General features: G+C 41.0%; 1 protein-coding gene across 1 annotated transcript in view; it reads right to left on the bottom strand.

Annotated features, from left to right (window-relative positions):
- Positions 1–258: 258 nt before the first annotated feature.
- The window catches only part of ntn1b (netrin 1b), a 176,364-nt gene continuing 149,160 nt past the window's right edge, over positions 259–27,462 (bottom strand). Inside the window, exons 4-7 of the mRNA XM_036148402.1 lie at positions 26,274–26,423; positions 22,637–22,690; positions 18,883–18,957; positions 259–2,954 (exon numbers count right to left, since the gene is read on the bottom strand). Of these exons, the coding sequence (XP_036004295.1) occupies positions 2,635–2,954; positions 18,883–18,957; positions 22,637–22,690; positions 26,274–26,423 (599 nt within the window). The 3' untranslated portion in view covers positions 259–2,634. The remainder of the gene's footprint in view (positions 2,955–18,882; positions 18,958–22,636; positions 22,691–26,273; positions 26,424–27,462) is intronic.

Here is a 27,462-nt window from a genome sequence, read left to right on the forward strand (position 1 = left end):
TAGAAAGTAGAGTTTTATAAAACAAAGGAGTTTGCAGTTTCAAAGTTTTAATTAGAAAAGCAAGTCTCCCCGCAGTTATAAAAAGTACAGAATCTATGATATTCATTCAGCCTTTTTAGATTGATGAATTTCATTTTTGACAATCTGCTCCCCAGCCAAACTCTCTTCTTTTCTTTTGCTACTGTCGCTTAAAATCTGGTGCAGATGCAACAAGAAAATGTGAAGGTCATGAATAAACAGACGAAAAGCCACGTTATCTCATGTGTCTTTAAATATATTCATTTATGATAAATGTAATATATTAGTATTACAAGACATTACACAACCATTTGCATTGGACACTCCTAACAACATTTACAAGCCAGAGTATAAACATGAGGAGAAAATTGTTGGTTTCTGTTTACGGGAGAACAAACGTCTGGTAGGAAAGTACCTTTCTGGGACAAAGCTTGAAAAACAAGTGGAAATGTTTCAGCCCAGTCCTGCTCGCAGAGTCTTTGTGCGCAGATTTTGATCGAACACAAACAGTATGATGCACAGAGCACTGAGGAGTACCCCTGGGGTTATGCTTTAGCGTGTGCTTGCATTCATGCTTGATCTCCAGGGTACACGTACACTGGTGAACATTTATTTATTTTCATTTCTGCTCATTAAACGTCTAATGTTGAAAACATGGGTTAGGTTCACAGGTAGACACAATATATCTGGTTAATGGTTTAACAACAAGAGGGGGAAAAAAAGTAATACTATACAGCTATTTCACATAGAGACAATCAGTCATGCCTTTCTGTCGAGTACCAAGTACAGACAAGAGATCTCTTCCTCAAAAAGACACTTTGAGGTGATGAAGATTTGACACATCGTGCTGAAAGCACTTTGAACAATAAACATTAGTGACATTTTATCACTCCACAGGTTTGTCTTTTTTTTTTTCCTTTACAACGCTGAATACTTTCAAATAAATGTGCATCATTCACAATCATCATCAGCCCGTCAGCTACAGTAAGTGGTGAGCATGTGGCATGCAGGTGGTGTGCGGGTTCGCTCACACGGGTTTTAAAGATGTGAAAGTTTAGTCCTTATTAAATTCTTCTGTGGCTGGCATCAAACATCGGTTCGTCTGTGAGGCAGCCAGCTTTTGCGCTGGCCATGCAACTAATGTGGGTCTTTTACATAAATTCAGGAATTTCTGCCTGTTGTTCGGGACGCCTCCCCAAAATGTGTGAACACATCCAATATGTTTGAAAATGTCGGACTAGTAGATGATATAAGTGCATCGTTGACATGTCTACTCTACGTCTAGGTAATAAAACAGCTTCTACAAAACCAAACCAAACAAAAAAACAAGGACTTATGCACACATTGTTACTTTACATTGCAGAGGTCACAACCATAAGTTATTGTGCAGGTGCATCACAATAAATCAGAATATCACTGAAAGGGTCATTTATTTCAGCAGATCAATTCAAAAAGTGAAACACGTGGGCTATAGATTGTTTAGACACACTGTAAAATACTTCTATTAATTTTGATGAGTATAGGTTAAACCCTAAGTAAAATGATTTTAAACAGAGAAACTTTCTGTCATGGCTTCAATAATGAGAAGGCCGCTGACCTAACAATCGTCCAGCAGTCAGTCACTGAAAACCTCCAATAGGAGGGTAACCTCAGAAGGTGGCAGCTAACAGTCTGAACCCAGCATTTTGATGGAAAGTTGAGTAAAAGGAAAAAGTGTGGTAGAAAATTAAGAACAAAAATAAAAAATCATGTTTTATTGGTCGTATGTGATAGTCGCTCTCAGGGACTGAATTTTGGGTTTCACTGTAAGCTATGAAAATCTAAATTAACAGAAGTTATCACTTGAAATATTTCCCTCATTGTGTAAAATTTCTCTCTAATTAGGCGTTTAAATTGGAATTGATGACTAAAATAAATTCCCCTGTTTATGATACTTTCATCTACTGAGATGCACCTGACTTGTACAGAAACAGAAAAGGATCTCAATGGTGTTTAGATCCCAGAACCCAGTGAGGTAACGCTCCTGCGTGATCAGGAAGTTCTGGGGGGGGGGGGGGGGGGGGGGGGGGGGGGGGGGGGGGTGGCACACTGAGATGGCAGCTTAGAACAGATTAATTGTTTAGTAAAAGTCAACAAAATTTGGCAGAGTTGCAGGAGCAACCTTTCATGCACGGCTACGCGTACAGTCCTGTGAGGCTGTGTTGTAGCCCCAAAGAGTTTTTCACAGAACCAGGAAAAGAAGCTTTGCAGTGTTACTATACAGCGACGTCAGGGGGCTAAAAGGTTTTTTTTTTATGAGGCATGTCTGTGGAATTAGGTGCAAACTCTGCAATTACACAATATATCACACCTCAAAGACAAAGGAACAGAACAACTGTAGAGCGAGCTCCTTCACAAAAGTTCCTAAAAACATTATTCTCTTTTGTACTCCAGCTCAGAGCAGCAGCACTCGGTCATCTCCCCCACTCCTCCTACTTTTGTCCCTTTTATTTATAACTATTTCAGTTCATCTATCATCCATCCCTTCCTCTCTCCTCGCTGTAATCCCGGCGGAGGCGTCGGCTTGCTGCCGCGCCGCAAACCGATTTCCCCTCGCCGACGGGACATCTTTTTTCTTTAACACTTTCCCCTCTTGCCGCGCTGTTGGAACTTCCTCAGCCGACGGCCCCACAGGTCCTTCCACGGGATGAGCAGGCTCCCTTTGTCGGCGACTACTCCGCTCTGTCCGGGGGAGTCGTCGTCGCTGCCCAGGAGCAGGTACTTCCTCCCGGGCTTGATCTTGGGACACTTGCAGGCCACGTCCTTGGCGCGCACCCACAGCAGCTGGTCTCCACGGCGGATGCGGTGTCCCCCTTGTTTGTAGACAGAAATGATGTTGACGGTGAACTTCCACCACTCGCCCGCCTTGTCTCCTTTGAGGACATGCACTTGGACAGCTGGGGGAGAAGAAAAGCAGAGGTTCAGCTACGTTTGTGAACAATCAGTGAATGCTTACAAACTCATCTTTTGCCAGATTAGATGTATGTTTCACTGAAATAATGAAAAAAGAGGAGGGGTACACCCTGGACAGGTCACCAGTCTGTCGCAGGGCAACAATTGCTCTATATATCTTTCCTATATATAAATGCATAGCCACCATTAGATGCTACCTGGATGTCAGACGGCTGTTTAAGTGTGAAAAGGCCTTCTCTGCCCTACCATCACAAGCATGAGAATGTAGCGTTAGCTCAACTCTGTTGTAAATTCAAAAGGAACACTGATTTGGTGAGATAAGACTAAAATGTTGCTTCTTAACAACAAACACACCAGGTGGGTCTGGTATGAACCAAAGGAGGGGTGAGTGGAAAAACACCTCATGTTCACTGACAGTGTTGTATAAAGTACTGAAATCTCAGAGTCAAGTAAAAGTCTAAGTACCTCTCTAAAATATGACTTTGGTAAAAGTCCAAGTCACTGACTGAAATGTTACTTGAGTAAAAGTCTTAAAGTATCTGAAATGTCTTCTACTTAAGTATGAAAATTACTGTAAAAATAGATGTACTTAAGTAATGTAATAAAAAGTATAAGTAAAAAGTAAAACAAAGCAAATGCAGTTTGAATGACATTTTTTAGATTTTGGTAAACTTAGAAAGTCAAATTCACTTAAAATAATATAAACAACCAAGTGCAGGAGAAATTTAGACCAAGTTTAGACAGAAAATACAACCTTTTTGTAAGCTTTCAGTTTTCCTTCTTCAAGTAATGTCAGTGCTATGCGCTTTAAAATTGTACACAACCAAGTGCAGGCAAAATTTAGACCAGGGGGTGTATACTAAGAACATGGTTAAGTGATAAACCAGGCTTAGTTAACCTACAGGAAATGGTAAACCTGCAAATAGATACACCTGCTGCAGGTATCATTTAGTTAAGAAAATTAGGACTCTGCTATTAGATGCTCTACCTATACCACAAGGTTAACTTAACCTGCTTTACCACTGAACCAGCTTCATATCCTGTTGGTGGTGATGAACAAGCCGAGGCAAGTCCCGACTATGTTGCAGTCAATCAGTAGGTGGGGTCAAATTATTTGCGTGCGTGAGTCTCTCTCTCTCTTTTTGTAACGAGTAACTAAACCAAACATTGAAAATGTATTGAAGTAAAAGTATGCAATTAAGTTCAGAAATATAGTGAAGTAAAAGTGAAAGTTATCAAAAAATGTTATACTCGAGAAAAGTATAAAGTACTCCAAAATATACTTAAGTACAGTAGTGAAGTATTTTTACTTCATTACTATACAACACTGTTCACTGATAAGTATAGTGGAGGACCTGTGATGCTGTGGGGGGGCACCTAACAAGGCCCCGGGTGCCTTGTTAGCGTGCATAGCATCATGAACTCTTTGGAATAACGGGAGACTTTAAATACCAGTCATGCAGCCCAGATCCTTACACGGAAATTGGGTCATACTTGGGTTTTTAACTGGGATTAGGACCCCAAATGTACGGTCAAATCAACACAGAAATGGTTTCTCAGACACACAATGCGCCTTTTATGTGACCTTCCACAGTCTCCGGTGCTAAATTGGAGAAAACCCGTTAGTGAGTAGTAGAAGAGATAGTACCAGAGAGGATCCAGGGTTCTGGATGATCCAGAGAGATTTGTAAAGAGATTATGCTCGACGTTTGTGAAATGTTAAAGGAGAAAGCGAAGTTATCTTGGCAAAAAAAGAAGGTATGCCAGTAACTTTGCTCCCAAGGGTTTTGTTAAGAGTAATCATTTCTAACTGTGGGATTTTCTTTTCCTGCACTCAACACATGTGTATAGCAATGTAAAAAACTATATTAAAGGTTTGATTTTTCAAACATTTTCAGGGTGAGAATATAACACCGCAATGACAAGAGCTGGATTTCTGAGCTCTTCCTAATGTATTTAATGGAAAAGAAAAACTCTACATCTGCAACTAATAGAAGTTCTGAGACAAATTTTCTCCATTTGATCTGTCAGGTGCGAAGTTGGAGCTGTGAACATCTGAAGACCGGCAAAAGCAGGGTAAATCACCCCAAACCTGGGACCCATCGGGACAACGCCTGTGGTAGACATTTTCATACCAGGGGAGGAATAAAGCCCGAAGTCGATTTAGCTATTACTATGTCACTGTGACTGCAACAAGGCGTGTAAACAGCTCAGCAGCATTGCAACTAATGCGTGCTTGAAGTGAAGGGCTTTGTTCTGCGAGTTTAGCCAGGAATGTCCAATTATACTGTGAGTGGTTGGCTTTTTTTTTTTTTTTTTTTTTTTACCTAAAGCTGTGGGAAGTCATTTGATCTGAGGAAGACTGAACAGGATTCATGAAGTAACAAAATCATTTTTATTTAACACCGGTCCAAGGTATTTCTGATTTTGGCTCAATGGCATTTTTTTTAACGGTGCCTTGCAAAAGTATTCATATCCTCAGAACATCGAAAATTTTGTTTGGGATTTAAGGACTCAGACCAACACAAAGTAGTGCATAACTGTGAAGAATTTTATCTTTTTAAATAAATAATTCCAACAGTGGCTCATTTTGTAGTAAGATCCCTTCTACAACGATACCCCTGAATTCAATCCAAGCAACTAGTTTTAAAACTTACCTAATTAGTAAATATGTCCATTCATGTTATTAGGCTTTCTCCTCCTGTTTCCCTCACGTTGCCACCTTGGAGGCCATTCAGTTCATCTGTGTCTGCTCGGTATAACCTCATTGGTTCTGGGAAATATTCTGTTTACTCTGCTGCCTGCCTGCCTGCTGCACTTTGCTCTAGCTACACTCCAGAAACAACGTCAAAACAACACTCCACTTGTGTGTCATTTAATCTCAGTATCCCTCCAGCTACTCTGTGAAGGCCTCAGAGATTTGTTAGAGAACATGAGTAAATCCGTGGAGATGTTTAAAGCAGGGTTAGGTTATAAAACAATATTCCAAGCTTTGGACTCTGCTGTAGCCCTATTGATATTAATCAGAGAATCGGCCCATAGCAACTTTGGAGAAGCTGCAGAGATCAACAACTCGGGTGGGAGAATCTTTATACAGGACAATTGTCAATTTTTCACTCCAAAAATCTGGCCTTTATGGAAGAACGGCAAGAAGAATGCCATTGTTGACAGAAAGTCACAGGAAGTCCCATTTTAAGTTTTGGTACGAGTAATGTAGGAGACCCAGCAAACACGTTCTGGTCAAAAAAGATCAAAACTGAACTACTTGCCTACAGGCAAAGCACAATGTATGATGGGAAACTAACACTGCACCATCCCATCAGTAAAACATGATGTTGGAAGCATTGTGCTCTGGCCATGCTTCCCTTCAGCTGAAACGGGGGAAGCTGGTCAGAGTTGATGGGAAGATGGGAGACCTAAAGATGTGCGGGAAAAAGTTTCAGTCCCCAGATGTTCAAAGTTGTCAGCAACATACCCGCAAAAATAATTTACTCAGGGGGTAAAAACAGAGGCGACCGGTTCGTATACTTTTCAGATTACGGGTCTGTGAAATAGTATCTCCACTTGACAATTATGCGCTACTTTGTGTTGATCTATCACATAAAACCCCAATAAAATACAATACTGCAATGTGACCAAACGGGAAGAAAAATTATTTTGAAATAAAAAAAAGAAAGGTTCCGATTTTTTTTTCTCAATGGAAAGTTTTCCTTTTTGTTGCCTGTCCTTATCAGTCAACCCCAGTCAACTCCAGAAATGGAATGAGGTGTTCAAGGGGGGTTTTCGTCAATGCGTGGTGTGAGCAAATTGCTCACAATTTTAGGAGAAAGAAGGTCTGTTGGGCTGAGTAGAGCGAGCTCTCACAGCCCTGCCATTCACTGCAGGCCTCTCCTTCATCCTGACACATAAAGGGTGCGGGGGAGGGGGGAGGAGGGGTGTTAGGTAGTAGAAGCAGGGGGCCACTATTTGTCCTCGCAGTGTTTCCGACCTCGTGAGCTGTCCGGGGTTCTGCTCCCAGAACTCCATCCAACTTCACAGCGTGAGAATCCAGCAGGGACGGGGATCGCCCCGCTGCACTCAGTGGAGGAGACCCGGTTGTGGCGCGGGGGCCCCAGGCTCCCTGTCAGTGTCTTGCCTCTCTTGCTTTCACTCTCAAGTATGTTTTCAGACTGTGGGGTGTATTGAAGCGCACACAAATCCACACACACACGCACGCACACACACACACACCTTGTGTCATTTGCTTTAAGTTAAATAGACACCAGTCGGAAAATGGGGTTTGACGAAAGGAAGTGTGGGATGATCTCGAGTTCAAACAATGGCTGCCGACCGGGCCTCCCTTCCAGCCAGACTTCCAACCGCGCCGATCTTCTTTGGGTGTGCGGCAGCTTGACACTGCATGCCACCAACAGGCGAGGGGGCTAATGAAATTAGAGCTTGGCTAATTAGCCCGCAGAAGCCCCCGTCCCCTCTGGTTATCAGCTGAGTGAATGATCAGCGACCTGCTACCCTTGGGTGAGTGCGGAGAGGTGGCCGAGGGGATCTGGGGGCCCTGTCTTTGAGCGCTATCCCGGAGCGTTGGTAAACACGCGGCCCTTTTGATTCATTGTCCTCCTCCTGGCAGGGAGAGGGAGGGTACGTGTGTGCAGAGGAGGGTGTCTGGGGCGGAATATAATCCCTTTGTGTCTACCGTCTCCGTAGCTACGGCGGTGATGGAAAAACAAAAATTGAATAAACAAAACATATTTCTTTTTCTCCGGGGTGGCAATCCGTCACCGTCTGCTTAATTTACCACCTGTTTGTGCCCTGAGGAATGCTCGGTGCCGGCAAAGCGCACAACTGTGTTTAAACAGAGGGCCCCTTCCCGTGACCCCCGGGGGCCTGCATCAGCACTCACACGCGGGGGGTTGCACCCCCTCCCCCGAAGAATAGAGAAGAGACTCTGAAGGCCCACAAAGGCAAGGCGACAAGCCTGAGAAATGAATTAGACCGTGGCAAAGGGAACGCATGCTGGGCGCTGGTGTCTGCCTCGCTGCCTCGACACGATTCGGGATAAAATCATCTGCTTCAGAGGAATCCAACAGCAAACACACAGGCTTCGCTTGAAGCGGCCTCACTGATTTATAGGCACACTGCCGCTCTCAGCGCCGATGATTAAGATTCGAGTCGATGGAAATATGAGGAATGATCACATATGGCTTCATCTCCAAATGCTGTAAATGGACTGGATTGGAGTGGACTCAACTGTGAGGGGGACTAAAATACATTTGGCCTGTGTTCATCTGGAAAATATAAAAAGAAACCAAATCTGCTCCTCCGTTGAACTGACGCATTTTGCTGATAATGACTTTGAATGCAAGTTCAGAAAGCGATCTACACAAGCAGAAATTACATTAACACAAACCATTTTATTCCAATGACCTTTTTTTCCCTCCTTTTTATGTTTTAGAGTATTTATACACAGAGTTTTGACTTAGTACAATCACTTCAATATATTTCATTGGGACTTTATGACTATAAACAGGTGGGCATCACTTTAAGTGGATAGAAAATTATACACATTTTCACCAAATTAAAATGATAAAGTGTGTCATGCAGTTGTTCTCAGCCTCCTATGAGTCAATACTTTGTCGCAGCAACGTTCGCCGCATTTCCAACTTTTTTAGGGGGCATTTGTCTCCCACATCTAGAAACTGTCATCTTCACACATTCTTCTTTGTGAAATGCGTCTAGATCAGCCAGATTTGAAGGAGAGCTTCTGTCTTTTTTCTTTTTTTTTCGGCCACAGAATTTCAGAATTTGTGGCTCCAGTCCCTTGGACTCAGCATCCTGCAATTTTTTAGATGCTCGCCTGGCTTTACACCCCTGAATCAAACGGATGGTTCATTATGAGGCCTGTGCGGAACATGACGACAAACTGAGGTGGGAATTCAGCAATTAGGTAAGCTGTGTAGGAGCACAGACACATCTGAGGACAAGAGCTCTGGAGTGCCGGAGTTCACCAACCCTGATTGGAACCATTTTATCATTGCTACAACTTTATGTTTAGCACCGTCGTGCTGGAAAGGGCACTTAATGTGCAGAATATGAAATCTTTTTGCCATTTTGCTCTTTATTGAGTAACAGTGGGAGTCTAACAAGCTCACATGGGCTGGTTTGTTAGGGGACTATCTGCTCATGCGTGAACCTGCAGTCTGCGGTGAGATGCCTCTTCAGCCTCTTAGGATGTCAACTTTGGAAAGAGCATTACATTAACAGCAGTGGTGGGCGGTGCCCCTTTAGTTTCATGTAAAACCTTTCCAAACAGCTGAATCTTTTAAACAGGAAAAACTGTGTAGGAGTGACCAGCAGTGCAGCAATGCAGCAGTCAGGGAAGAGCAGCGCAGAGCGACTCAGTGGCTAGAGAGAACCTTGGTGCCTCTGGAACGTTTTCCAGTATCTTAATAAAAGATACCATAGGAACAATAGGATGAAGGGTTTTATGGGTATTAAAATGTATACAAATTCTAAAATACCTTGATGCTGTTAACCAGAATATCAAGTATTTTGCATTCTCAAATAGGTTTTCTTTCAGGAATTTGCACCATTCATTTTCCCATCAACTCATACCAGTTTTCCTGGCTCTCCCTAACAGGGTGCTTGCTCTTTTTCCAAATTAAAATTCCAGACTTTTTCCAGATTTTTTAAAACTGATATTTTTTTTCCCAAGACCTTAACTTTATGTACTTGTATACTTGTGTGCCTACTGCCTACTTCATTGGTTGACATTGTACAAACTGTTTATTAGAAATGTTAATTTTTATAGGCTAGTATTCAATGAACAAATGCATTATTCACAGTAAATTATGCTTTTACTGATGAAAACGTTTCAAAACATGAAAATCACAAGTACATGAATTTCACATCAAACAAGTGTTTGATTCCATTAGGCTAATACAGTACGTGACCAGTTAGTAAAATTATAGTTTTATAGCCTACCTTCCCATTTCTCATTTCACAATGCCTTTGAGCATACTGTAAAATTCTACCACACATTTTTTCCCCATACTTTATTAAGACTTTCACACAAAATTCAAGACTTTTCAAGGTCTGGAAAACAGTGTTTCAAAATTCCATACTTATTAAGACTTTCAAGACTTGCGCAAGCACCCTGCCTAAGAAGAGAAGGATCCTGCCACCACCGTACTTCACTATTAGGTCCCTCTCATACATAGTCGTTTACATCTAGGCCAAATACAATGCTTATTCGTGCTCCCGTCTGTCCAGTGCATAATTTTCCTGCGTTTTCTGCATCCACTGCACCGCTTTAGGCAAGACTGATGTAAGAAACCAGCGAGGCCATCACAGAACCAGAAATGGTTCATACACTGAGATTCAATTACGAGAGTACTAAATACGTGCCTTCTGAAGGCTTCTGAATGTTGGACTGCGTTTTAGTTTTGGAATATCAGCGTAAAAAGGTTGGCAGTTGTGTCTGCAGGAAAAGCACTGACTCTGGGAGACTGAATACAAACAGATGTCACACTCTTCTTCTTTTATGGGCAAAAAATAAAATTAAATAATGCATGATTATCCTTCTGCTTTACAGCTGTGTGTCACAATTTCCAGGTGTTTGGGTTATGATTCTATTTTGTGCTTGCTGTTTACTTATATGGTCATTTAGGTCTTGCCAAATTAGTTTTTTTTGCTTTTGGGTCCAGCTTCTTAGTTTATTCTTGTGTTTTGTTCTTTGTAGGTTTAGTATTATTTCTGTTACATCTCTGTTTATTTCTTCCCCTTGACTGGTAGTTTCTTTTTATCCCAGCTCAGCTCTATCTGTGTTTATTAGTTTCTCTCTCTCTCAGCTTCCTTCTGCCACGGCTGCTTTAACTAAGGCTGTGGAAGCCGCTCTGAGGAGACGAGGAGGGGCTCTACTGCACTCAGGAGATGAGAATCTGTAGCTGCTGACGAGGACGTGGAGGCCGCTCTATGACATTATTGTCTACGGCGGGAGGAAGAGGAAACGGGAGGTTCTGAGACAGGCGGTGGGGAACGTTGGAGCGGAGCTTGGAAGGAGGAGAGGCTTTGCAGGCATCCTTGGAGCTGGGCTGAAGGCTGGTCGAAGGAGTAGCCCAGTGGTCCTAAACTCCAGTCCTTGAGGGCCGGTTTCCTGCAACTTTTAGATGTGTCTCTGCTTCAACACACCTGACACCAAAATTAACTCATTAGCAAATCTCTGCAGAGCTTGGCTCCTATCCGAATGCCTCCATTGGGTGAGGACTCTTTAGCCAAAGCAGAAGTACGTCGGCGCTCGCCATGATAAGTGCTGACCGAATAGTGCAGTAAGTAAGGAAGGAAGGAAGAAAAGGAGCCTGTATGCTTCCTTTCACAGCTACTATAGCCTAGGAACCTCACGATGTCCCTTACCGGCACCAAGGACCTATAAGGAATCCCACAATCCTTTGCATGACATGACGTTTAAGCACAGCCCACCTCACGGAAATTAAACTCATGGGCATGGCATGGGACATGGTATTAAGGAGAAAAATGGAAAAATTCAGGAATTAGCAAAGAGAATCAGTGATCTTAAATGCAGAGTCAGGGGTGGAGAAGAACAATTGAGAGGTGATGTAAAGCAGCTTTGGCAGAAGGTAAAAACTATTTGACAAAGCTAGGGCTAAGCTGGGACACAGAAATGACTAAAGGGAAAGAGAAAAACAGAGATGTAACAGGAATAATACTAAATGCACAAAGAACAAAATGCAAAAATCAAATAAGAAACAGAACATAAAAGCAAAAGACTGATACGGCAAGACCGCAACAAACAAATATAAACAGCAAGCACAAATGAAAGTCAAAACTTAAACTGACTTTTTACTTCTGTATATTAATGTTTGAAGCCTTGCTAAAAATCATGATTTCTTTACTAAAAAATGTACTTTTGATGTGATTGGGTTATCCGAGACATGGCTCACTGACAGCAGTGCAAGCATCTTTAGCATTATGGATTATGCATGTTTTCAGATGTTGAGAGGGCAGGATGTGTGTACGGGTTTCTCTGTTCCTTAATCCGAGTCTACAATTTAAAGAGAGACGTGGTATTGAGGAGCTATTTAAATTTGCTACTGAAATTATAGCCATAGAATCTAAGCAATCCATAATTTTCTGTTTTTATAGACCAACAAATTGTGACTTGTCTGAGTTTATTGCTGATCTCTCAAATGTACTTGGATTAATATCTAAAGAAAGAAAAAAAAACTACTACATAGTGGGTGATTTTAATATTAATCAGCAAAATTATGAGGTAAATTAAGCAACTAAAGGATTTCTTAATACTTTGTATTCAAACAGTTTTTTTTCACTGATAACTGTCCCCATAAGGGTGACAAATACTTCAGCAACCCATATAAACAATATTTTTACTAATGTGTTAGCTAAGTCTATGAATCCAGGGGTCCGTTCTTCGTACGTCGCTAACTCAGTTAGCAGGATTTCATTGTTGACGATTTGGCATGATCTTGGATCGTTTGGTTCTTCGAAAGACTTCCTGCACTTGTTGTCATAGCAACATGTGCGGCAGCTTAAGCCTGCTCCAGAGCAGGCTTATTTCATGTAAACAAGATTAGATCACGGCTGTATAAGCGGAGGAGATGGGAAGTCTGCCGTAGCCATGTCCATTTTTACGACAGCAACCTGTTGCGGAAGGTGCAAGAATAATTTGCAGAGTTTTTCGAATTAATCGCGTATTGCGCAATAGACAGGATCCTTTAGCGCAGCGCAACAGTGTAGAGATTTTTCTTGGTGGCTGTTATAAACAGACAAACACATCATTTAACATAGGCTTTTAAAGAGGAAAAAGCGATGTTGGAGCCATAAATCTAAAATATTTAAGTTATTTGTATGGTGGTTTGCTTTTTATTTTTATCCTATTCAGTAAGAAGATTTGTTCGGGCCATTTTATTGTGAAGTTAGTTTACTTTGAAAGGCTTGCTTCCTGTCGAGCCGTATATTGTATTAAAAAAAACTATGGATGGATTATCTAGACACGGAGCAATACAGTTTTACCGTGTAAACTGTGGATGACTTGGAAAAGGAAGATTTTCATTTTTTATGGATAAAGATTGTTTTTTTTTTTTTGTTAAAATTCCCAGTTTGCACGTGTCCTTTACTTCCCGTATCTAAGGAATGACACTGAAATTTGGATCTCTTGACATAACAAGTGCCTTTTTAAAATACAGTATAATAATTAAAGGCTACCATTTTGTAGAATATTCTTGTATTTCACTTTTACTTGTCCCCGTGTTCTAGTGGGTCCTGTGGAGGCTCTGACATAAAAGAACAAAGTAAATATGAGATTATTAAAATGCAAAAATTAATACTGTAGAAAGTGATAGAAACATCTACCATGGACAGTATTTACACATTAATTTGTCTGCTGCTTTTTGCCAGCCCTCTCTCCTGGCTTTAACAGATTTTTAGGTGTTTTAATTAATGACTCAAATTCGGCATAACCTTCCATTAAAAGCTTTTGTTCTGCTGGGAAAAAAACTGTGGGCGTTCTTTGGCCATGCTGAACAGCCAATAGCAGCGTTGCTGATCATTGTTTCTACTATCGACACATTTCCCCTTTTAAACAAACGCATGAACGCGCAGTTGTCTCAGATAACTCAATCCAGTGATACTAATCGTAAACAACAGGTGTGTTTGAAGAACCCAATTAGCCGGATCATGATTAGCCGGATGAAATCATCTTGGATGTCTCATTTGATCTTGGATGTTTTAAGCAACGTACGAAGAACGGACCCCAGGTATCTTGTCCATAGATGTGGCTGATCACTTTCCAATATTCTTAATTACTCTTAAGGAAACAATTCCCACATCTTAAAAGTATTAAATATTAAAGGAATTTTAATGAGACAAATATTGCAAAATTAATGAAGACGGTCAGTCAATTGATAGATTTCACTCCATTGGAAACTCAAGACACCCAAAAGGCTTTTACAATATTCATGAAATGAATTTCCTGTCATGATTTAGGTTTTTGTTTGTTTATTTTGGACTTTTCTGGGCTTTTCTTGGATCAGCCTTCACCTCTCAGCCACTATCCAATCAGCTCACACTCCTTCCAGCCAACACCTTGCTCTTAATCAGATCCACCTGCTGCACTAATTAGTCAACTCTGTGCACCTGTCTACATATACCTGCTTCAGCCAACTCATCCCTGCCACAACGTCTCTTCCACTGAGCTATATAATACACTGGAGTGCTAATCGCCGGCTGTTAGAACGAGTCGCTTTGAAGCCACCGGCCGCCATATTGGTACTCCCTATTTTCCCCCAGTAACTAGGGAATATGTGCGCTACAGCATCGAATAACGAGGATTTTCTCATGTTCAGGAGGGGCTTAAAACTTTAAAAATGTCAAATGCCACATACTTTTATGCTATGTTCTAAAACTATCAAGTACTGAGAAAGTCATGTGCTGAAATATTTAGCATTTTATTTATTTAAATATATATATATATAACATTTATAAATATATAAATAACAATATACAAGAACATATATTTACATATATGTATACATATACATACATATATACATATACACATACTTATATATACATATATATATATATATATAATATGAATAACATGTAAAATATTTCAGCACCTAATTTCCTAGTAGTTGATAGTGTTAGTACATCCACAGACTGTAAAATTACCTGTGAAACGTTTTCACACAGCCAGAAAACTGCTTGTTGTTGCAACCAAATCCTGTGGGATTCTGTGAGAGTAGGGAGTAGCAAGATGGCGGCCAGTGACTTCAGTTTTTCGGCAAAATCAGCACTCCAGTGTATTATATAGCTCAGTGGTCTCTTCTCGTTTCATCTCATCTTGTCTTGTGTGATGTGCCCTGCCTCTACCAGTCCCTGTGTGCTTAGCCAGCTGGACTGGCTACTCTCATAACTGTTGTTAGTGCAGAACTCGTCAAGTTGTCAACTTGGTTCAGGGCCAATAAACTATCATTCAGTATTAAAAAACAAATTATATGTTTTTTGGTTTAAAAATTAAATTCTTTAGATTCCTCTAAATCAATCCAAGTTGAAAATACTCCAATTAAGAATGTTGGCTGTGCTTGCTTCCTTGGTGTATTAGTGGATGAATCAATATCCTTGAAGCCTCACATTAGTTTCAATAGCACAGAAATTGCCAAAGCTGTAAGCACCTGATGAACACAAATGTTGCAATTCTGTTGTATTATTCAATGATATATCCATATACTAATTACTGTAATATTGCCTCCAAACCAAGCTGTTATCTGTTCTTCGCCTCCAGAAGTGAGGCCTGAGAATAATATTTAATGTAGGCTGCTCAACCTTTCAGGCCTAGGTTACCACTTTTTAAGCTCCTAAAGGTTTTTGGTAACCTTCCTTCACATTTTACTATAAGAAAACAGTGATATTGTGTATTGTTCTCCCATGTGAAAATATTCAAACTAAACACCAGTGCCCGTATTCACAAAGATTGCTAAGACTAAAATTAGCTCTTATTGACTTTCATTTTAGGAAAAATCTTAGAATTTCCTGAATTCTAAGATTTGTCTCAGAACTTCAGAGGCACTGTTCCTCTTTCCAGTTCAATTCTTTCAACCTTTTTTTTCTCTCCATTTTATGTTGATCATTTTGCCAAATCCAACCGCTTTATGCAAGCAGCCAAACACAACAGCATGCTGAAAGATGAGTCCACACTAACATAAAATAGATAAAGTAGTAAAATGACCAGTATAGCGACTAAACATAACAAGCATATCAAAATGATTATGCAGGTGTAGGTAAAGTACGTTTTGATGCTGTGTGATAATTATTTTGCTAAGTTTCATCACATCACACATTTTCTTAATCTAGTCAAATAAATCCTTTTTTTCTCCATTGATTACTAGGAGCACATTTGTGATTTTTTTTTGTTTTTGTTTCTTGTACCATTAACCAATCACAGCTCTTGAAACACAGCATCACACCTACTTACAGAGTCAACCACACCTCCTCACCAAGATAAAAATCTCTGTGGTCCACTTACTCAGGCTCGCTCCAGACTTAGCTAAGACTCCTATGTGGTCATTTTTAGGCTAAAATAGGAGGATCTTTGTGAAAACGTGTACTGGAAATCATGACAGACCACTTTATGTTGGTGTATTACATACATTCCCAATTAAATACATCAGAAGTTTTTGAGGTAAGGGAATTAAAATGTGAGCAACTCCAGGGAGTATAAATACCTTAACAACACACTTTAAAATGATATCAACCTGGATCTGCATTATCGGAGGTGTTTCAGCTCATTCTTGTGTTCCCTCCAGTCCCTGACAGAGTTATATCACTGTTGTGTTTTGGGTTTGCGATTTGTTGTAAAATGCCTAAAAGCTTTCCCAAATGCCACAAGCAGACTGCTTTTTCTAAAGTGTCCTGTTGTAGTCATACAGTACATTGTCACCTATTCGTTTAGCCTTTCACAGGGTCTGCAGCAACATTAACACACGGGCTCTTTTACGACTATTCAGACAAAGCAATAAATTATAATCTCTTTGCAGTACTAAAATGCATATTCAAACTGTCACTACCCTGTAACCCAGGAGGATAACATAAATACTGCCTGTTAGCTTATGTATTTTTAAATAAACTTGTGTAAAAAAAAAATGGATGGGGCTGTTTTTTAGTGCTTTTACCTCATAGCAATTTAATCCTGCAGCACACAAAAAGAGTTTGTATGTTATTCCTGTACATGTGTGGGGTTTTCAGTTTGTTCCAACATTCGAAAATGTTAATTCTGAAGTGACATTAATTGTGAGTGTCTGCATAAATGCTTTTGTGTGTCTTATATCTTTGTAATGGACTAAAAACCTATCCAGGCTGTACCCCTTGTCTCGCCTGTCAACTATGCCGTGAGCCCCTCACTAGCTCTGAATGTGATCCGCAACCTGTTTCTCATTCTCACATATGCATTAATTCATGAGCATTAAAATTAATTTGAGGCTTACATTAAAGGAGCATAGTCTTAAGTTCCAGAGTTTTTCAACTGGTTTGCCCCCTCTGGCAACAAGTTGAAATGACACCAGTGTTGTACACATGCATGGGAGAAGAGGAAAAGCATCAATGTCTTCTGAGGTAAGAAAGCTACAACGATTGAAGTTAGTCCGTGTTCTCTCGCTAATGCATCGATTATGGAAAGCACGCAGCGCGTCACACCCACACATACGCCCCGAGGATTCATCCCAAATTACTCTCTAATGAACTGACTATTGGTGCCTATAGAGGCAAAAGCGGTAGATAGAGGATAACTCATTTTACAATGATGCAATTGTAAAGACATGTGGGAAAGAAACAATTATATTTAATCTTTACATTTGCGTATTGCCCCTTTAATGGATTTAAAAGTTCATTGACTTGTATGAAAAATATGAATTTATGGGTGTCAACCATATATATGTATTTTAGACTTCTGGTGATGTCAGCAGATGTGCTGAAAAAAAATTATCAAACCATTAAAAAAGGAGAGAAAATTGCTTGGGAAAAAAAAGCTTTAAACAAACTAGTGATCCTAGTTTCTCTTTCTCAAGGCATAATAAACAAAAGTCTTGTTTTTTATTGATACAATGACTTGTTTAGTCACCTTTGATGAGAATGTAGAAGGACACCAAACTTGCTTTTTCTTCTTACTGTAGCCTATAGTTTTAATTTAGCACCTATCAAGCATGCACTGCAAAAATGGATCTAAAAATAAGCAAAATGTTCTTAAACATAGTGTTTTTGTCCTTGATTTGAGCAGGTAAATAAGATCACCTGCCAGTGGAATGAGTATTTTGACCCCTAAATTAAGATAATTAGACATTTAGCACTTGAAATAAGAGGATAGAGATGAATTGTTCCTATTTTAAGTGCAAAAATCTTATTCTGTTGGCATATCATCTTATTTACCTGCTCAAATCAAGGACAGATACACACATTTTAAGAAAATTTTACTTATTTTTAGTTCCATTTTTGCAGTGTGGTGGTGGTGCCATCATGCCGAGGGTCTGTTTTGCTGTCACTAATACTGGTGCACTGTGCAAAGTGGATATAAACTATGAAGGGGGCTTAATACAGCCGAATTCTTCAACTTCATCTTTAATCAACACCTAGATTGTTGGTACTTAAAGGCAATCACCATAAAGTATCTAGAACCAACAGTGTTGTTTTATGATTTAGGATACTGGATCTTGTCTTCATCTGGTCTATCTGTAGCTTTAACAATAAAAATGTCTGCAAGATATAAAAAAAAGATTATTAGAGAGAATTAAATTCCTTAGAAACAGGGCTGCACATCACTGTTTAAATATCCTGGCTTTGCATTGTTGCATATTTATTTGGCAAAACTGAACAGACTTGAGTGATTGCGTGTTTTCTCAGGAAATTCATGTCCTTTCTTGAACATTTCCATTTAAACCTTTACAGAAGTTTTTAGTGTGTTATCACAAGAGATAAGACCTGGAAAAATGTCAACGAAAACCTCTCTGAGATTTGATCAGATCGGGCGAATCAGCACAGAAAATGAGCAATTAGCAGTGTCTAATTTGGCTGACATTGGTTTGTACATCTTGAAAACCCCCACTTTCCCCGTCCGTGCTTGACAATGATCCACATGAGATAGTATTTCTAAAAACACACCATGTTCAAGGGTAGACTTCAAAAAAGCCCCAATCAGAGACCAAAAATATGTTGAACTAATCAGGAAAAGCCGACATGGCCTAATTATGTTTTCATTGAAGTCATCGATGGAGACATGAAGATGACGACAGGGTATGGATTGAACATCATTGGGCTCTGAATAATTGAGGCATTTGACCTCATGACTGCTCCCTTCCATGTGTGAGCACACATTCCCATCTACTCACTCACCAAAGTCCTTCTTGCAGTACTTCTTCATGGTGATCTTCATTTTTCCCTTGGAGGCTTTACAATAAGACTCACAATCTGGTGATAAAAAAAGGGAAAGGAGAGAAGGGAATGAGTTTTACATTGGGGTCAGGTGTAGGAGTGCATCAGTATACAATACTGGGTTAAACATAAGATGAAAACTAGTCCATATCGTTTTGGGAAACTGAGCATTCACCCTACTATTGCAGCATTCTTATTAATTTGGCAAGTAATTATCTGTCTATTTGGGTGTACTAATTAGGTAGAAATAAAGACCTCATAAAAAAGTAAAGTACCTGGTCTTGATGCAGCAGAACACTGAAATCCACCCTCTTAATCCCAGTATGCACACACTATTCTGCATGGGAGCCCAACATAAGCAGCACGCATACGTAAATGGCAGCATTTAACCCTTCCTTTTTCCATTTTCCCGGAATAAAGTATTCATAAAACTCAGTGTGTTTTTCAAAATCCATGTTAAGCACAGAACCATCCTGTTTAATATATTAGATTATGAGCAAGAGCTTGTCAGATTGAGCCCATGCTCCTTTAGCTTTACGCCAATAGGCTTTCTACAGAGTACAGGCTTAAAAATCACTTACATTTTCTGTTCTCTCTATCATGTTCTGCTGCACAGTCAAAATGCTGCAAACCCCCCAAAACAATGCAATAAAAAAACTATTTGTAATTGTCTGAGGCTTATTTGATGATCTAGCAAAGGAACATCTGGCAGCAAGCCAGATGAGAAGTCTTTATTTGTTTCCTGGTACTTCTTAGGTCAGAAGTTATGTTAGTGACTTTGTCAATGTGAAAGAGTCACAATAAATAATGTTGTTTTTTATGCTAATCTAATTTTAAGGTGGTTCTAACACATATTAACCAATCAGTGAAAATGTTTTTTTTTTTTTTGTTTTATGTTGGTGTAAATTCTCGTGTTTTTTTTCCCACATTTTCAGATGCTAATTTGCACTGTTTTCAGTTAACAACAGTTTAAACCAGTTGTGAGTTTCTCTGAAAAGTGAGCCTACGAAGATGCCAGGTGGTAGCCTCTACCTGTTTCCACCCAGCAGTGGACAAACCAAAGCTCAGACAGCCATCATGAGGAGTCTGAGCTCTATAACCAGAGCACTGCATGGTAGTGGTAGGACAGTGATATGGGCCTGTGTTTGCAGCTAGACCGGACCTGTCACTGGCAGTTACCACTAAGACTCTGAAATGTGGACCGTGTCTCCAGCTAAAGAGGAGAAATCTGCAGGAAAAAACCCTCCTCCTGTACATAGTTTTACATTTTTGACCAGATTTTACACATTGAAAAACAAACACTCCATTTTTTATTTGAATGTTCTATACTTTTCAAACGTTCATATTTGAAGCTAAAAAAAATCAGTTGTTTTTGTACAGTACATCTAAAGTATTTTTTCTTAAGACTGTAAAATCAAATTCTGTTTTTTTGATTTTCTTCATTTAAAATTGTTAACATGCTAAATAACCACCAAATATTGAACATTTCATGTCTTTTAGAACAATGGATGAAACCAATAACTCGCAGGATATTTTCTATCCTTATTACAATTAGAATAGGCAAAAAAAACAAAAAAGCAATGCATTTTTCTGCCTAGGTGTTAAAAGCCCTCATCTTCTATCTGGGGCTCCTAATAATGGCTCACACTAACTTGACTGGATCAAGTAAAGCTGACAGCGGATGGATAGCGCTCAGGGAGACAGTGTTCTCCTCAGCAAATCGTGCCGTTTCAACATCGTCTCGTGCAACAATCCGATTCCAACCTTAGTCCTGAGTGTCGCCCTACTTTTGTTCCTGGACACTCAAGGATGCCTCGAGAGAACCAGCGTGAAACAGACTAATGCTTCCACACATCCTCCTGTGTCTGTCAGCACGCTCCTGCTACACGCCTCCATGTTTTCCATTCCAGCCCGCTCTCTCGTCAGTGTCCTGCCGCTTATTGTGCGGGTTACCCCGAGGTCACCCCTTCATAAAAGCAGGTCACCGGGGGAAAACCCATCAGAAATTAGCACCCTTTGACGCCACATGCTGCAGGAATGCGAATGCTCTAACTCCAGCTGAACGGCTGAATGTTCCCAGTCCTCTGATTAGAGCCTTTGTAGCAGATCCCCATCTGAATCCCTGCACATGTACCTGGATTTCTGCGCTGAAGGGCTTGACCACTGACTTTTACGTCATGCTGACACTGTGCCAGGTAAATTGTGTAATTAGGAGGCCGATACTTGGACCTAGGGCCAAACTAAAAATTAAAATCATTTGTTCCCTCCGGTTTCCACTGACCGACACAAATTGGAAGCAGACCATCTCCTAGTGCTCCCCCCACTCTGCCTCTGCTTTAGCAATAAGCCTTGTGCATTTTTTTTTTTCCGGGAGGGGGGGTGGGAAAGCTGGGCAGGGCAGTCTTAAAAGAGAAAGGAGGGGGGCTGTACAGGGAGAGAGAGAGAGGGGGGGGACCTTTCAGCTCGCCTGAATATGGACAAACTTCATTATTTCTTCCAACCCTCTGTCCAGTCTTTCCCTTTCTTCCCCATTATACTCTGTGTGAATGAGGTTGCCTAGGTAATGATGGAGCAAGAAAAAAACGCCCTCTCCTCCCTCTCACAAAAAAAAACGAGGGGTGGGGGGGGAGAAAAGTGGTTTGGGACGTGAGATGAGGATCGAATTCATGTATGAGGAGTAAGTTGGAATGCCCGGCTCCTTTCTGGGCTGGCTGGAGAAATAAGAAAAGAGGAAATCCCAAAGTAAATGAAATCGACGAGTCCATATCGAGCATGCTTGATTTCCATGCAAATTGAGTGGCAAGAGCAAGGAGGGGTAGTCTTTATCTAGCGTTGGCCCCTGGGGGCCTTCATCATGCTTCCCTTTGATAGCTGACGTTACCCATTAGCCCCTCGGTGCAATTGCCGCAGTGTCCCATCACACCCGCGGCTCTCATTAAGGTCCAATCTCCTGCTGCGAGGACAAACGCCCCCTTTGTCTGCCACGTTCATTCTGCGGGGTCCCTGGGGACCGCGGCGCTCGTAATTTGGAGGGTGGTGTCGGTTTTGGAGATTCTGACGGGAATCCCAACTCCTCACAGCCTCGGCAGTTGCTAAAGCAGGAAGTGAGATTTGCGAAACAAAAGCGCGGAGAAGGCGCTGATCGATGGACCAGAGGTGACTCGGGCCAGCTAAACAACCGTAGATCATACTCTCCTCTTAATAAAAACCAAATAATGGAACCACTTAAAAGACTCTTAGTGTAAATTAGCGGTTCAGATAAGAACATTCATCTCATCGTATAGTGCCAGCGGTCTGACACAGAGCCTTAAAGGGCTTCTCCTCTGGCACAGCCAGCCCTGATAGAAATACAAACTGGTGCAAATGAAGCATGTAATCAGATTAGGGCTGAAACTCTGGGGAGGCTGCTGGGCAGGCTGGGAATACAGGCGATGAGGCCGCAGGGAGCGCTGGCCAAATATCTGGAGTTTACATCAGCGGCGGTCTGATCTCATGGACATGTGCTGAGTTTGGGAGTGTGGAAAAAAAAAGCATGCCTGCGCTTGAAATGCTCCAACTTATTGAACACACACAGGAACAGTTTGGTTTAGAGAATGTTTAACAGAATCCTACCCAAAAAAGACCATACTGTATAACCCAAATACCATGTAAAAGTCATTTCAGGACCTATGTGGAGTTGTTTTAACCTTAGTCAAATAATGTTGTGGTTTCTTACCTGATGGCTCCTCATAGCTGTTATAAGTTGATGTTGGAGATGCAACAGGGATTTCTGTATGAAAGGGATGAAAGAAAGGAATGTTATTATTGTGCCCATGAATTTGCTATAAACTGATGTTTTTTTTTTTTAATCTTACAAACATCTGAATATTGTTTTTGATTTTAAGTGCAGAATTTCAAAATACACTGAATTTTTTTCTGTGACAGACCAACACAGTTGTGAACTGTAAGGATTGAAAAATCAGAAGTTTAGTGTGCAGGCGAAGAAAAAACATTCTCTCAGCGTAACGCCGCCACACCCATGTTTTACTGTTAGGATTCAAGTGTAAAGGTGAGAAAACGTTAAAGTTTAAATATACGATGCATACTCTGATTATAAATTAGGTGACTACTGAAGACAGCATGTTAAAGATCGGACGTCCGCGTAAGGGGGGGCGATGGCTGAAGACAAATCCACCCCACACTTTGTAAAAGTTTGTAAAAGAAGAGAAATTAAAACCATGTATTATTTCCTTGCGCTTTCCAACTACAGTTGAAACCAGATGTTTCCAGACACTGTATAAAACTACACACAACCTTGTCTTTCGCTGTCTGAGATGAAATCCGACTAAATACTTTCTGTTTAAGAGCCGTGAGGATTACTATAATTATTTGAATTTGCTAAATGCCAGGTCAGTTTTTTTTAGAGACATTCTTATGACTTTCTTCAAATCCAGATGTTTACAGACATTAAAATTGCTATGCCTTTAACCAAGCTTGGAAAGCACAGATGGTGATGCAATAGCTCTGTAAGCTTCTCATGTTTTTTTACATATCGGAAGCACACAAAGCTACAAAGCTATAATTTGTGTAATTGGAGGCCCGGCTGTGGAGGGATTTCAAGGCAACACCTCAAACGCACGGCTTCCCTGAGTGACATTGTCAAAAAAAACCAATACAAATGAGACATGAAATCAGGAAGATAGTTGTGGACCGGTCTGATTCATCCCTGCGTAAAATTTCCAGATACTGGCAGGTTCACCTGCTCTGTCATGTACATGTACATAGATAGAATGGGAATGTCTATTTCCTGGAGATGAAAACATTTTTGTACAAATTTACCCTGGAACAAACGCGAGAGACTGCAGTGAAACGGCCACTCAGCAAGGAAGAAGCAACAAATAATAATAATCATTTAAAATAAAATAAAAACTAATTACAGTGTACAAATGCACACAGAAGACAGGTCATGTGGTCGGATGAAACTAAAATTAAGGCGTTTGGCCACAATGAGCATCTTAAGACTCAAGACGAGAAGCTTGCAAGGATTAGGACGGCATCCTTTCTATGCAGTACCGAGAATACAGCGTCATGTTTTGTGAGTGTTTAGCAGCAGGAAGGACTGGTACACTTCAGAAAACAGACGGCATTAAGAAGAAAAAAATGAAAGGTGGAAACATGAAATCAACATCTCAAGTCATGAGGCAAGAAGTAAAAGTTTGGGCACAAATATGTCCTTCAAATGGACAATATCACTACGCACATCCAAATCAGTGAGAAAGCGACATAAGGAATGACCTCTGAACTTCATGAAGAAATAGTAGCCATAGCTAAAAAGGTACGTGAACGTAGCAGCCTAAAAACCTGACTCCGTTACACCAGTTCTGTCAGGAGGAATGAGCCCAAAGTCCTGAGAACTACTGTGAGAAGCACAGAACCTTTGATTCGAGTCATGCAGTTTAAAGGCAATGCTGCCAAGTACTGAAGAAATGTAAACCATAAAACTGAATGACAGAAAAGTTTGAAATCAATCTTTAAAAACGTTCCGTCGTTATTCGTACATGTAGCGACCAGAAATCCTTCTGGTAATCTCAAATGATCTCAGGCTGATTTCATTTCAGGGAGCGAGAGGGAACATAAAAAAGCTTACTTGTTGTTTTGTAGAGTGTTATGCGACTATCTGGTTTTAATTGTACGCACAACTTTCTATCACGCAAAATCCCAATAAAACACTTAAAGGTTTGTGGTCGTAATGTGACAAAATGTGAAAGAGTGAAAAAGAGTTATGGATACATTTGCGAGGCCCTGTCTGCGGTTGTTTTTAATCACGCTTCAAACGTTAGATCTCCTCTGTAGGTTTTCCGTGAATGTTCCTCTCTCTCTCTCTCTCTCTCTGCTGACTGTGGAGTCCTGGAAGCAAAGAGAGAGCGCGCATACTGCTGGTCTTGTGAAATTTGTAGCTGGCAGGAAGTTTGATATCGCAAACATTTTATAACCTACCATTAAAAGGAAAAGACATTATCTGTAAAAATATACGAGAAACCAAATACATTCACAGCCTTCGAGAACCTTTTGCCCCTAAATCGCTGTTCTTGGTTACCGCACCAATGTCCAGTTTCTACAATTGGCTCTATCAGGAATGTCAACCTTGGTGACACACAGCGGACAATAGCCAACACGCACACGTCCTCCCTGACGTCACCGTTATCTTATCTGCTCATGCCAGCCAGCTACTTGATGCTCCCAGCTGAAGCAAGTACCAGTGGCCTATCTCTGCTCCTGGGAGGCGCTGGCGTTTATTGCAGAAGGTCTGGAATCAGCAGGCTGCAGATACAGCCAATAAACACATCAGCCATCAGTCCCTCGGACTGGCTAAGGAGATTTATTGTGAGAGGGACTGTTAGCGGCGCTTGAAGGCAAACAAGGCCGTGTTAGTCGAGTCGTAATGATTTGTTTATCCAGACTCGTGTTGAAACGGCTGAATATCTATTTAGAAATAATGGCACTGGGACACAATAAGAGGTTGTCACGGTTTTGTAGATAACAAGCAAGTTTAGGTGACGGCTGTGGGTTTCGTAGAAGAATTTCCTAATCTTTTATGTGTGGTATCAACGCTGTGACTTCAGAATATATACAATCTCTTTTAAAAGTATTTACAGCCATTGGTTCCAACCAAAGCCTCAGTGTATTTTGTTGGGACGTCTTGTGACAGATAGACCAACGCAGAGTATTGCATGAACGTGAAACATGGCCGCCACAATGTGTTGCAAATGGAAATCTGAAAAGTGCGGCCTACATTTCTATCCGACCCTCTCATTATGCTGGCATCACCATGTTTCCATACAGATAATACATTATCCAGTTCGCCATAAGATGTTCAAAACTTGATATATTGGCTTAAAATGGTTTAAAGTTTTCCTCAGCTTTATCCCTTAGCGGTCTGCAGTGTTCCTTGGTCTTCATGACGGCGCATGTTCTCTGATGTTCTCAAACAAACTTCCAAGATCTTTGAAGGACAGGTGGACTTATTCAATTCCAGCTGTCCTACAAAGATTAAATCAGACACACGTTTCCTCCACTTCCTGATGTCTGGATATGTGAAGGCAATCGGCTCTACTTCACTTCAGTTAGGGGTATCGGAGTAAAGGGGGCTCAAGCTTGCCACATGTTCCATCTTTTTATTTGTGTACAATTCTGAGTCAATTCCTTTGCAACATGCAGTCTTTGCTACTTTTGTGTAGGTCTGTATATGGGCTTGTCTGGGTATAAACCCTGTTAAAATCCTTTTAAATGGAGTTAAGTGATGTAAAGCTCACAGTCTTCATTTAGAAGAGAAACTTTTTTTTTGTATCTGTGTAAAAAAGTTGATAGTTTACTTATGCATGGTGCGATGGGGGAGCGGCTCTGCTGGTAACCCTTGGCGCAGCGGTTGCAGGTGATCCCCGTCACGCCATCCTTGCAGGGGCACTGGCCAGTCGTCTGGTTGCACGTCTTCCCCGCCGCTCCGACGGGATGGCAGTCGCACGCTAGGGCGGGAAAAAGGGGGGAAAACGGTCAGAGGAACATCACGCGAGACGGTGTACAAGTCAACAACAACAGGGACAGGCAAAACCAGGCGGAAACAAACATCTGCTTACAAATGACTACAGCGTGCCAGGCCTGTCCTCTGCCAGGCCTAAATATGCCTAAATAGTCTGAAGGTGATCATAGCAATGAAGGTTTGTAGGCGATCATTGACTCTTTAGCTGTGCTTTCCTCTCAGACAATCCCAGATGTGGGAATGGGCCTCGCACCAGCGTATAACCTCAATCCAATTAGGCTGCTCTCCTCCACCCACCACGACTGTAAGATTCTTCATCAGGCGCGCTCTTTAAGCCACACAGAGGAGTAAATAACTCTATAAATTACAGGGCTTTCACTTTCACCACTGACTGCATCGGGGCGTGTGTCTGATCGCGAGTGTGTGAGCAGTTCTGTTTCCTCTGCGTCGCCGTGATCAGACAGGCAGTCTGCCTTTCAGATTTGGGTTTCCAACGTAAAGCTTTCTTGGCTCGGAGCTGCCGGCAAACACTGCCTCAAATAATGATCGCCAATAATATGGACGAGTGGAACGCACTTCAAAGTCTGTTTGGGCTGTTAGTTGGGAGGATCGCACATTAAATGTGAGAAATTTGTTGTCGGGATACGTGTGTGTGTGTGTGTGTCTAAGACTGCATGCATGCTGCCAAAGTTTTACCATAAAGTCTGCGTTTGAAGTTGAAGCCCAGCCTCACTATTAGTCCCGTGTGTATTATAAGTACCAGCCGAGTCATCTCAAACAAAAAAAAAAAGGGGGCTTGAAGTGGTCCAGTTGATGCTGGAGGTGCTGGAATGCCTCCATTAACGTAATGAGATTCTGTTTAAATCCTTCTGTGGGAACGTCAGACCTCTTTGCTTGTTTGTCTTGACTGGAACTCTGGAAGTTTCTGACAAATATATTTGATAAAATCCAGTCCAGTGGTGACGTGTGTTTTGGTTATCAAATTTATTTTCTTTGACTGAAAAAAAAAAATGTTCGTATGAGAA

Source organism: Fundulus heteroclitus, chromosome 16 (genome assembly GCF_011125445.2).
Source record: "Fundulus heteroclitus isolate FHET01 chromosome 16, MU-UCD_Fhet_4.1, whole genome shotgun sequence".
Lineage (NCBI taxonomy): Eukaryota > Metazoa > Chordata > Actinopteri > Cyprinodontiformes > Fundulidae > Fundulus > Fundulus heteroclitus.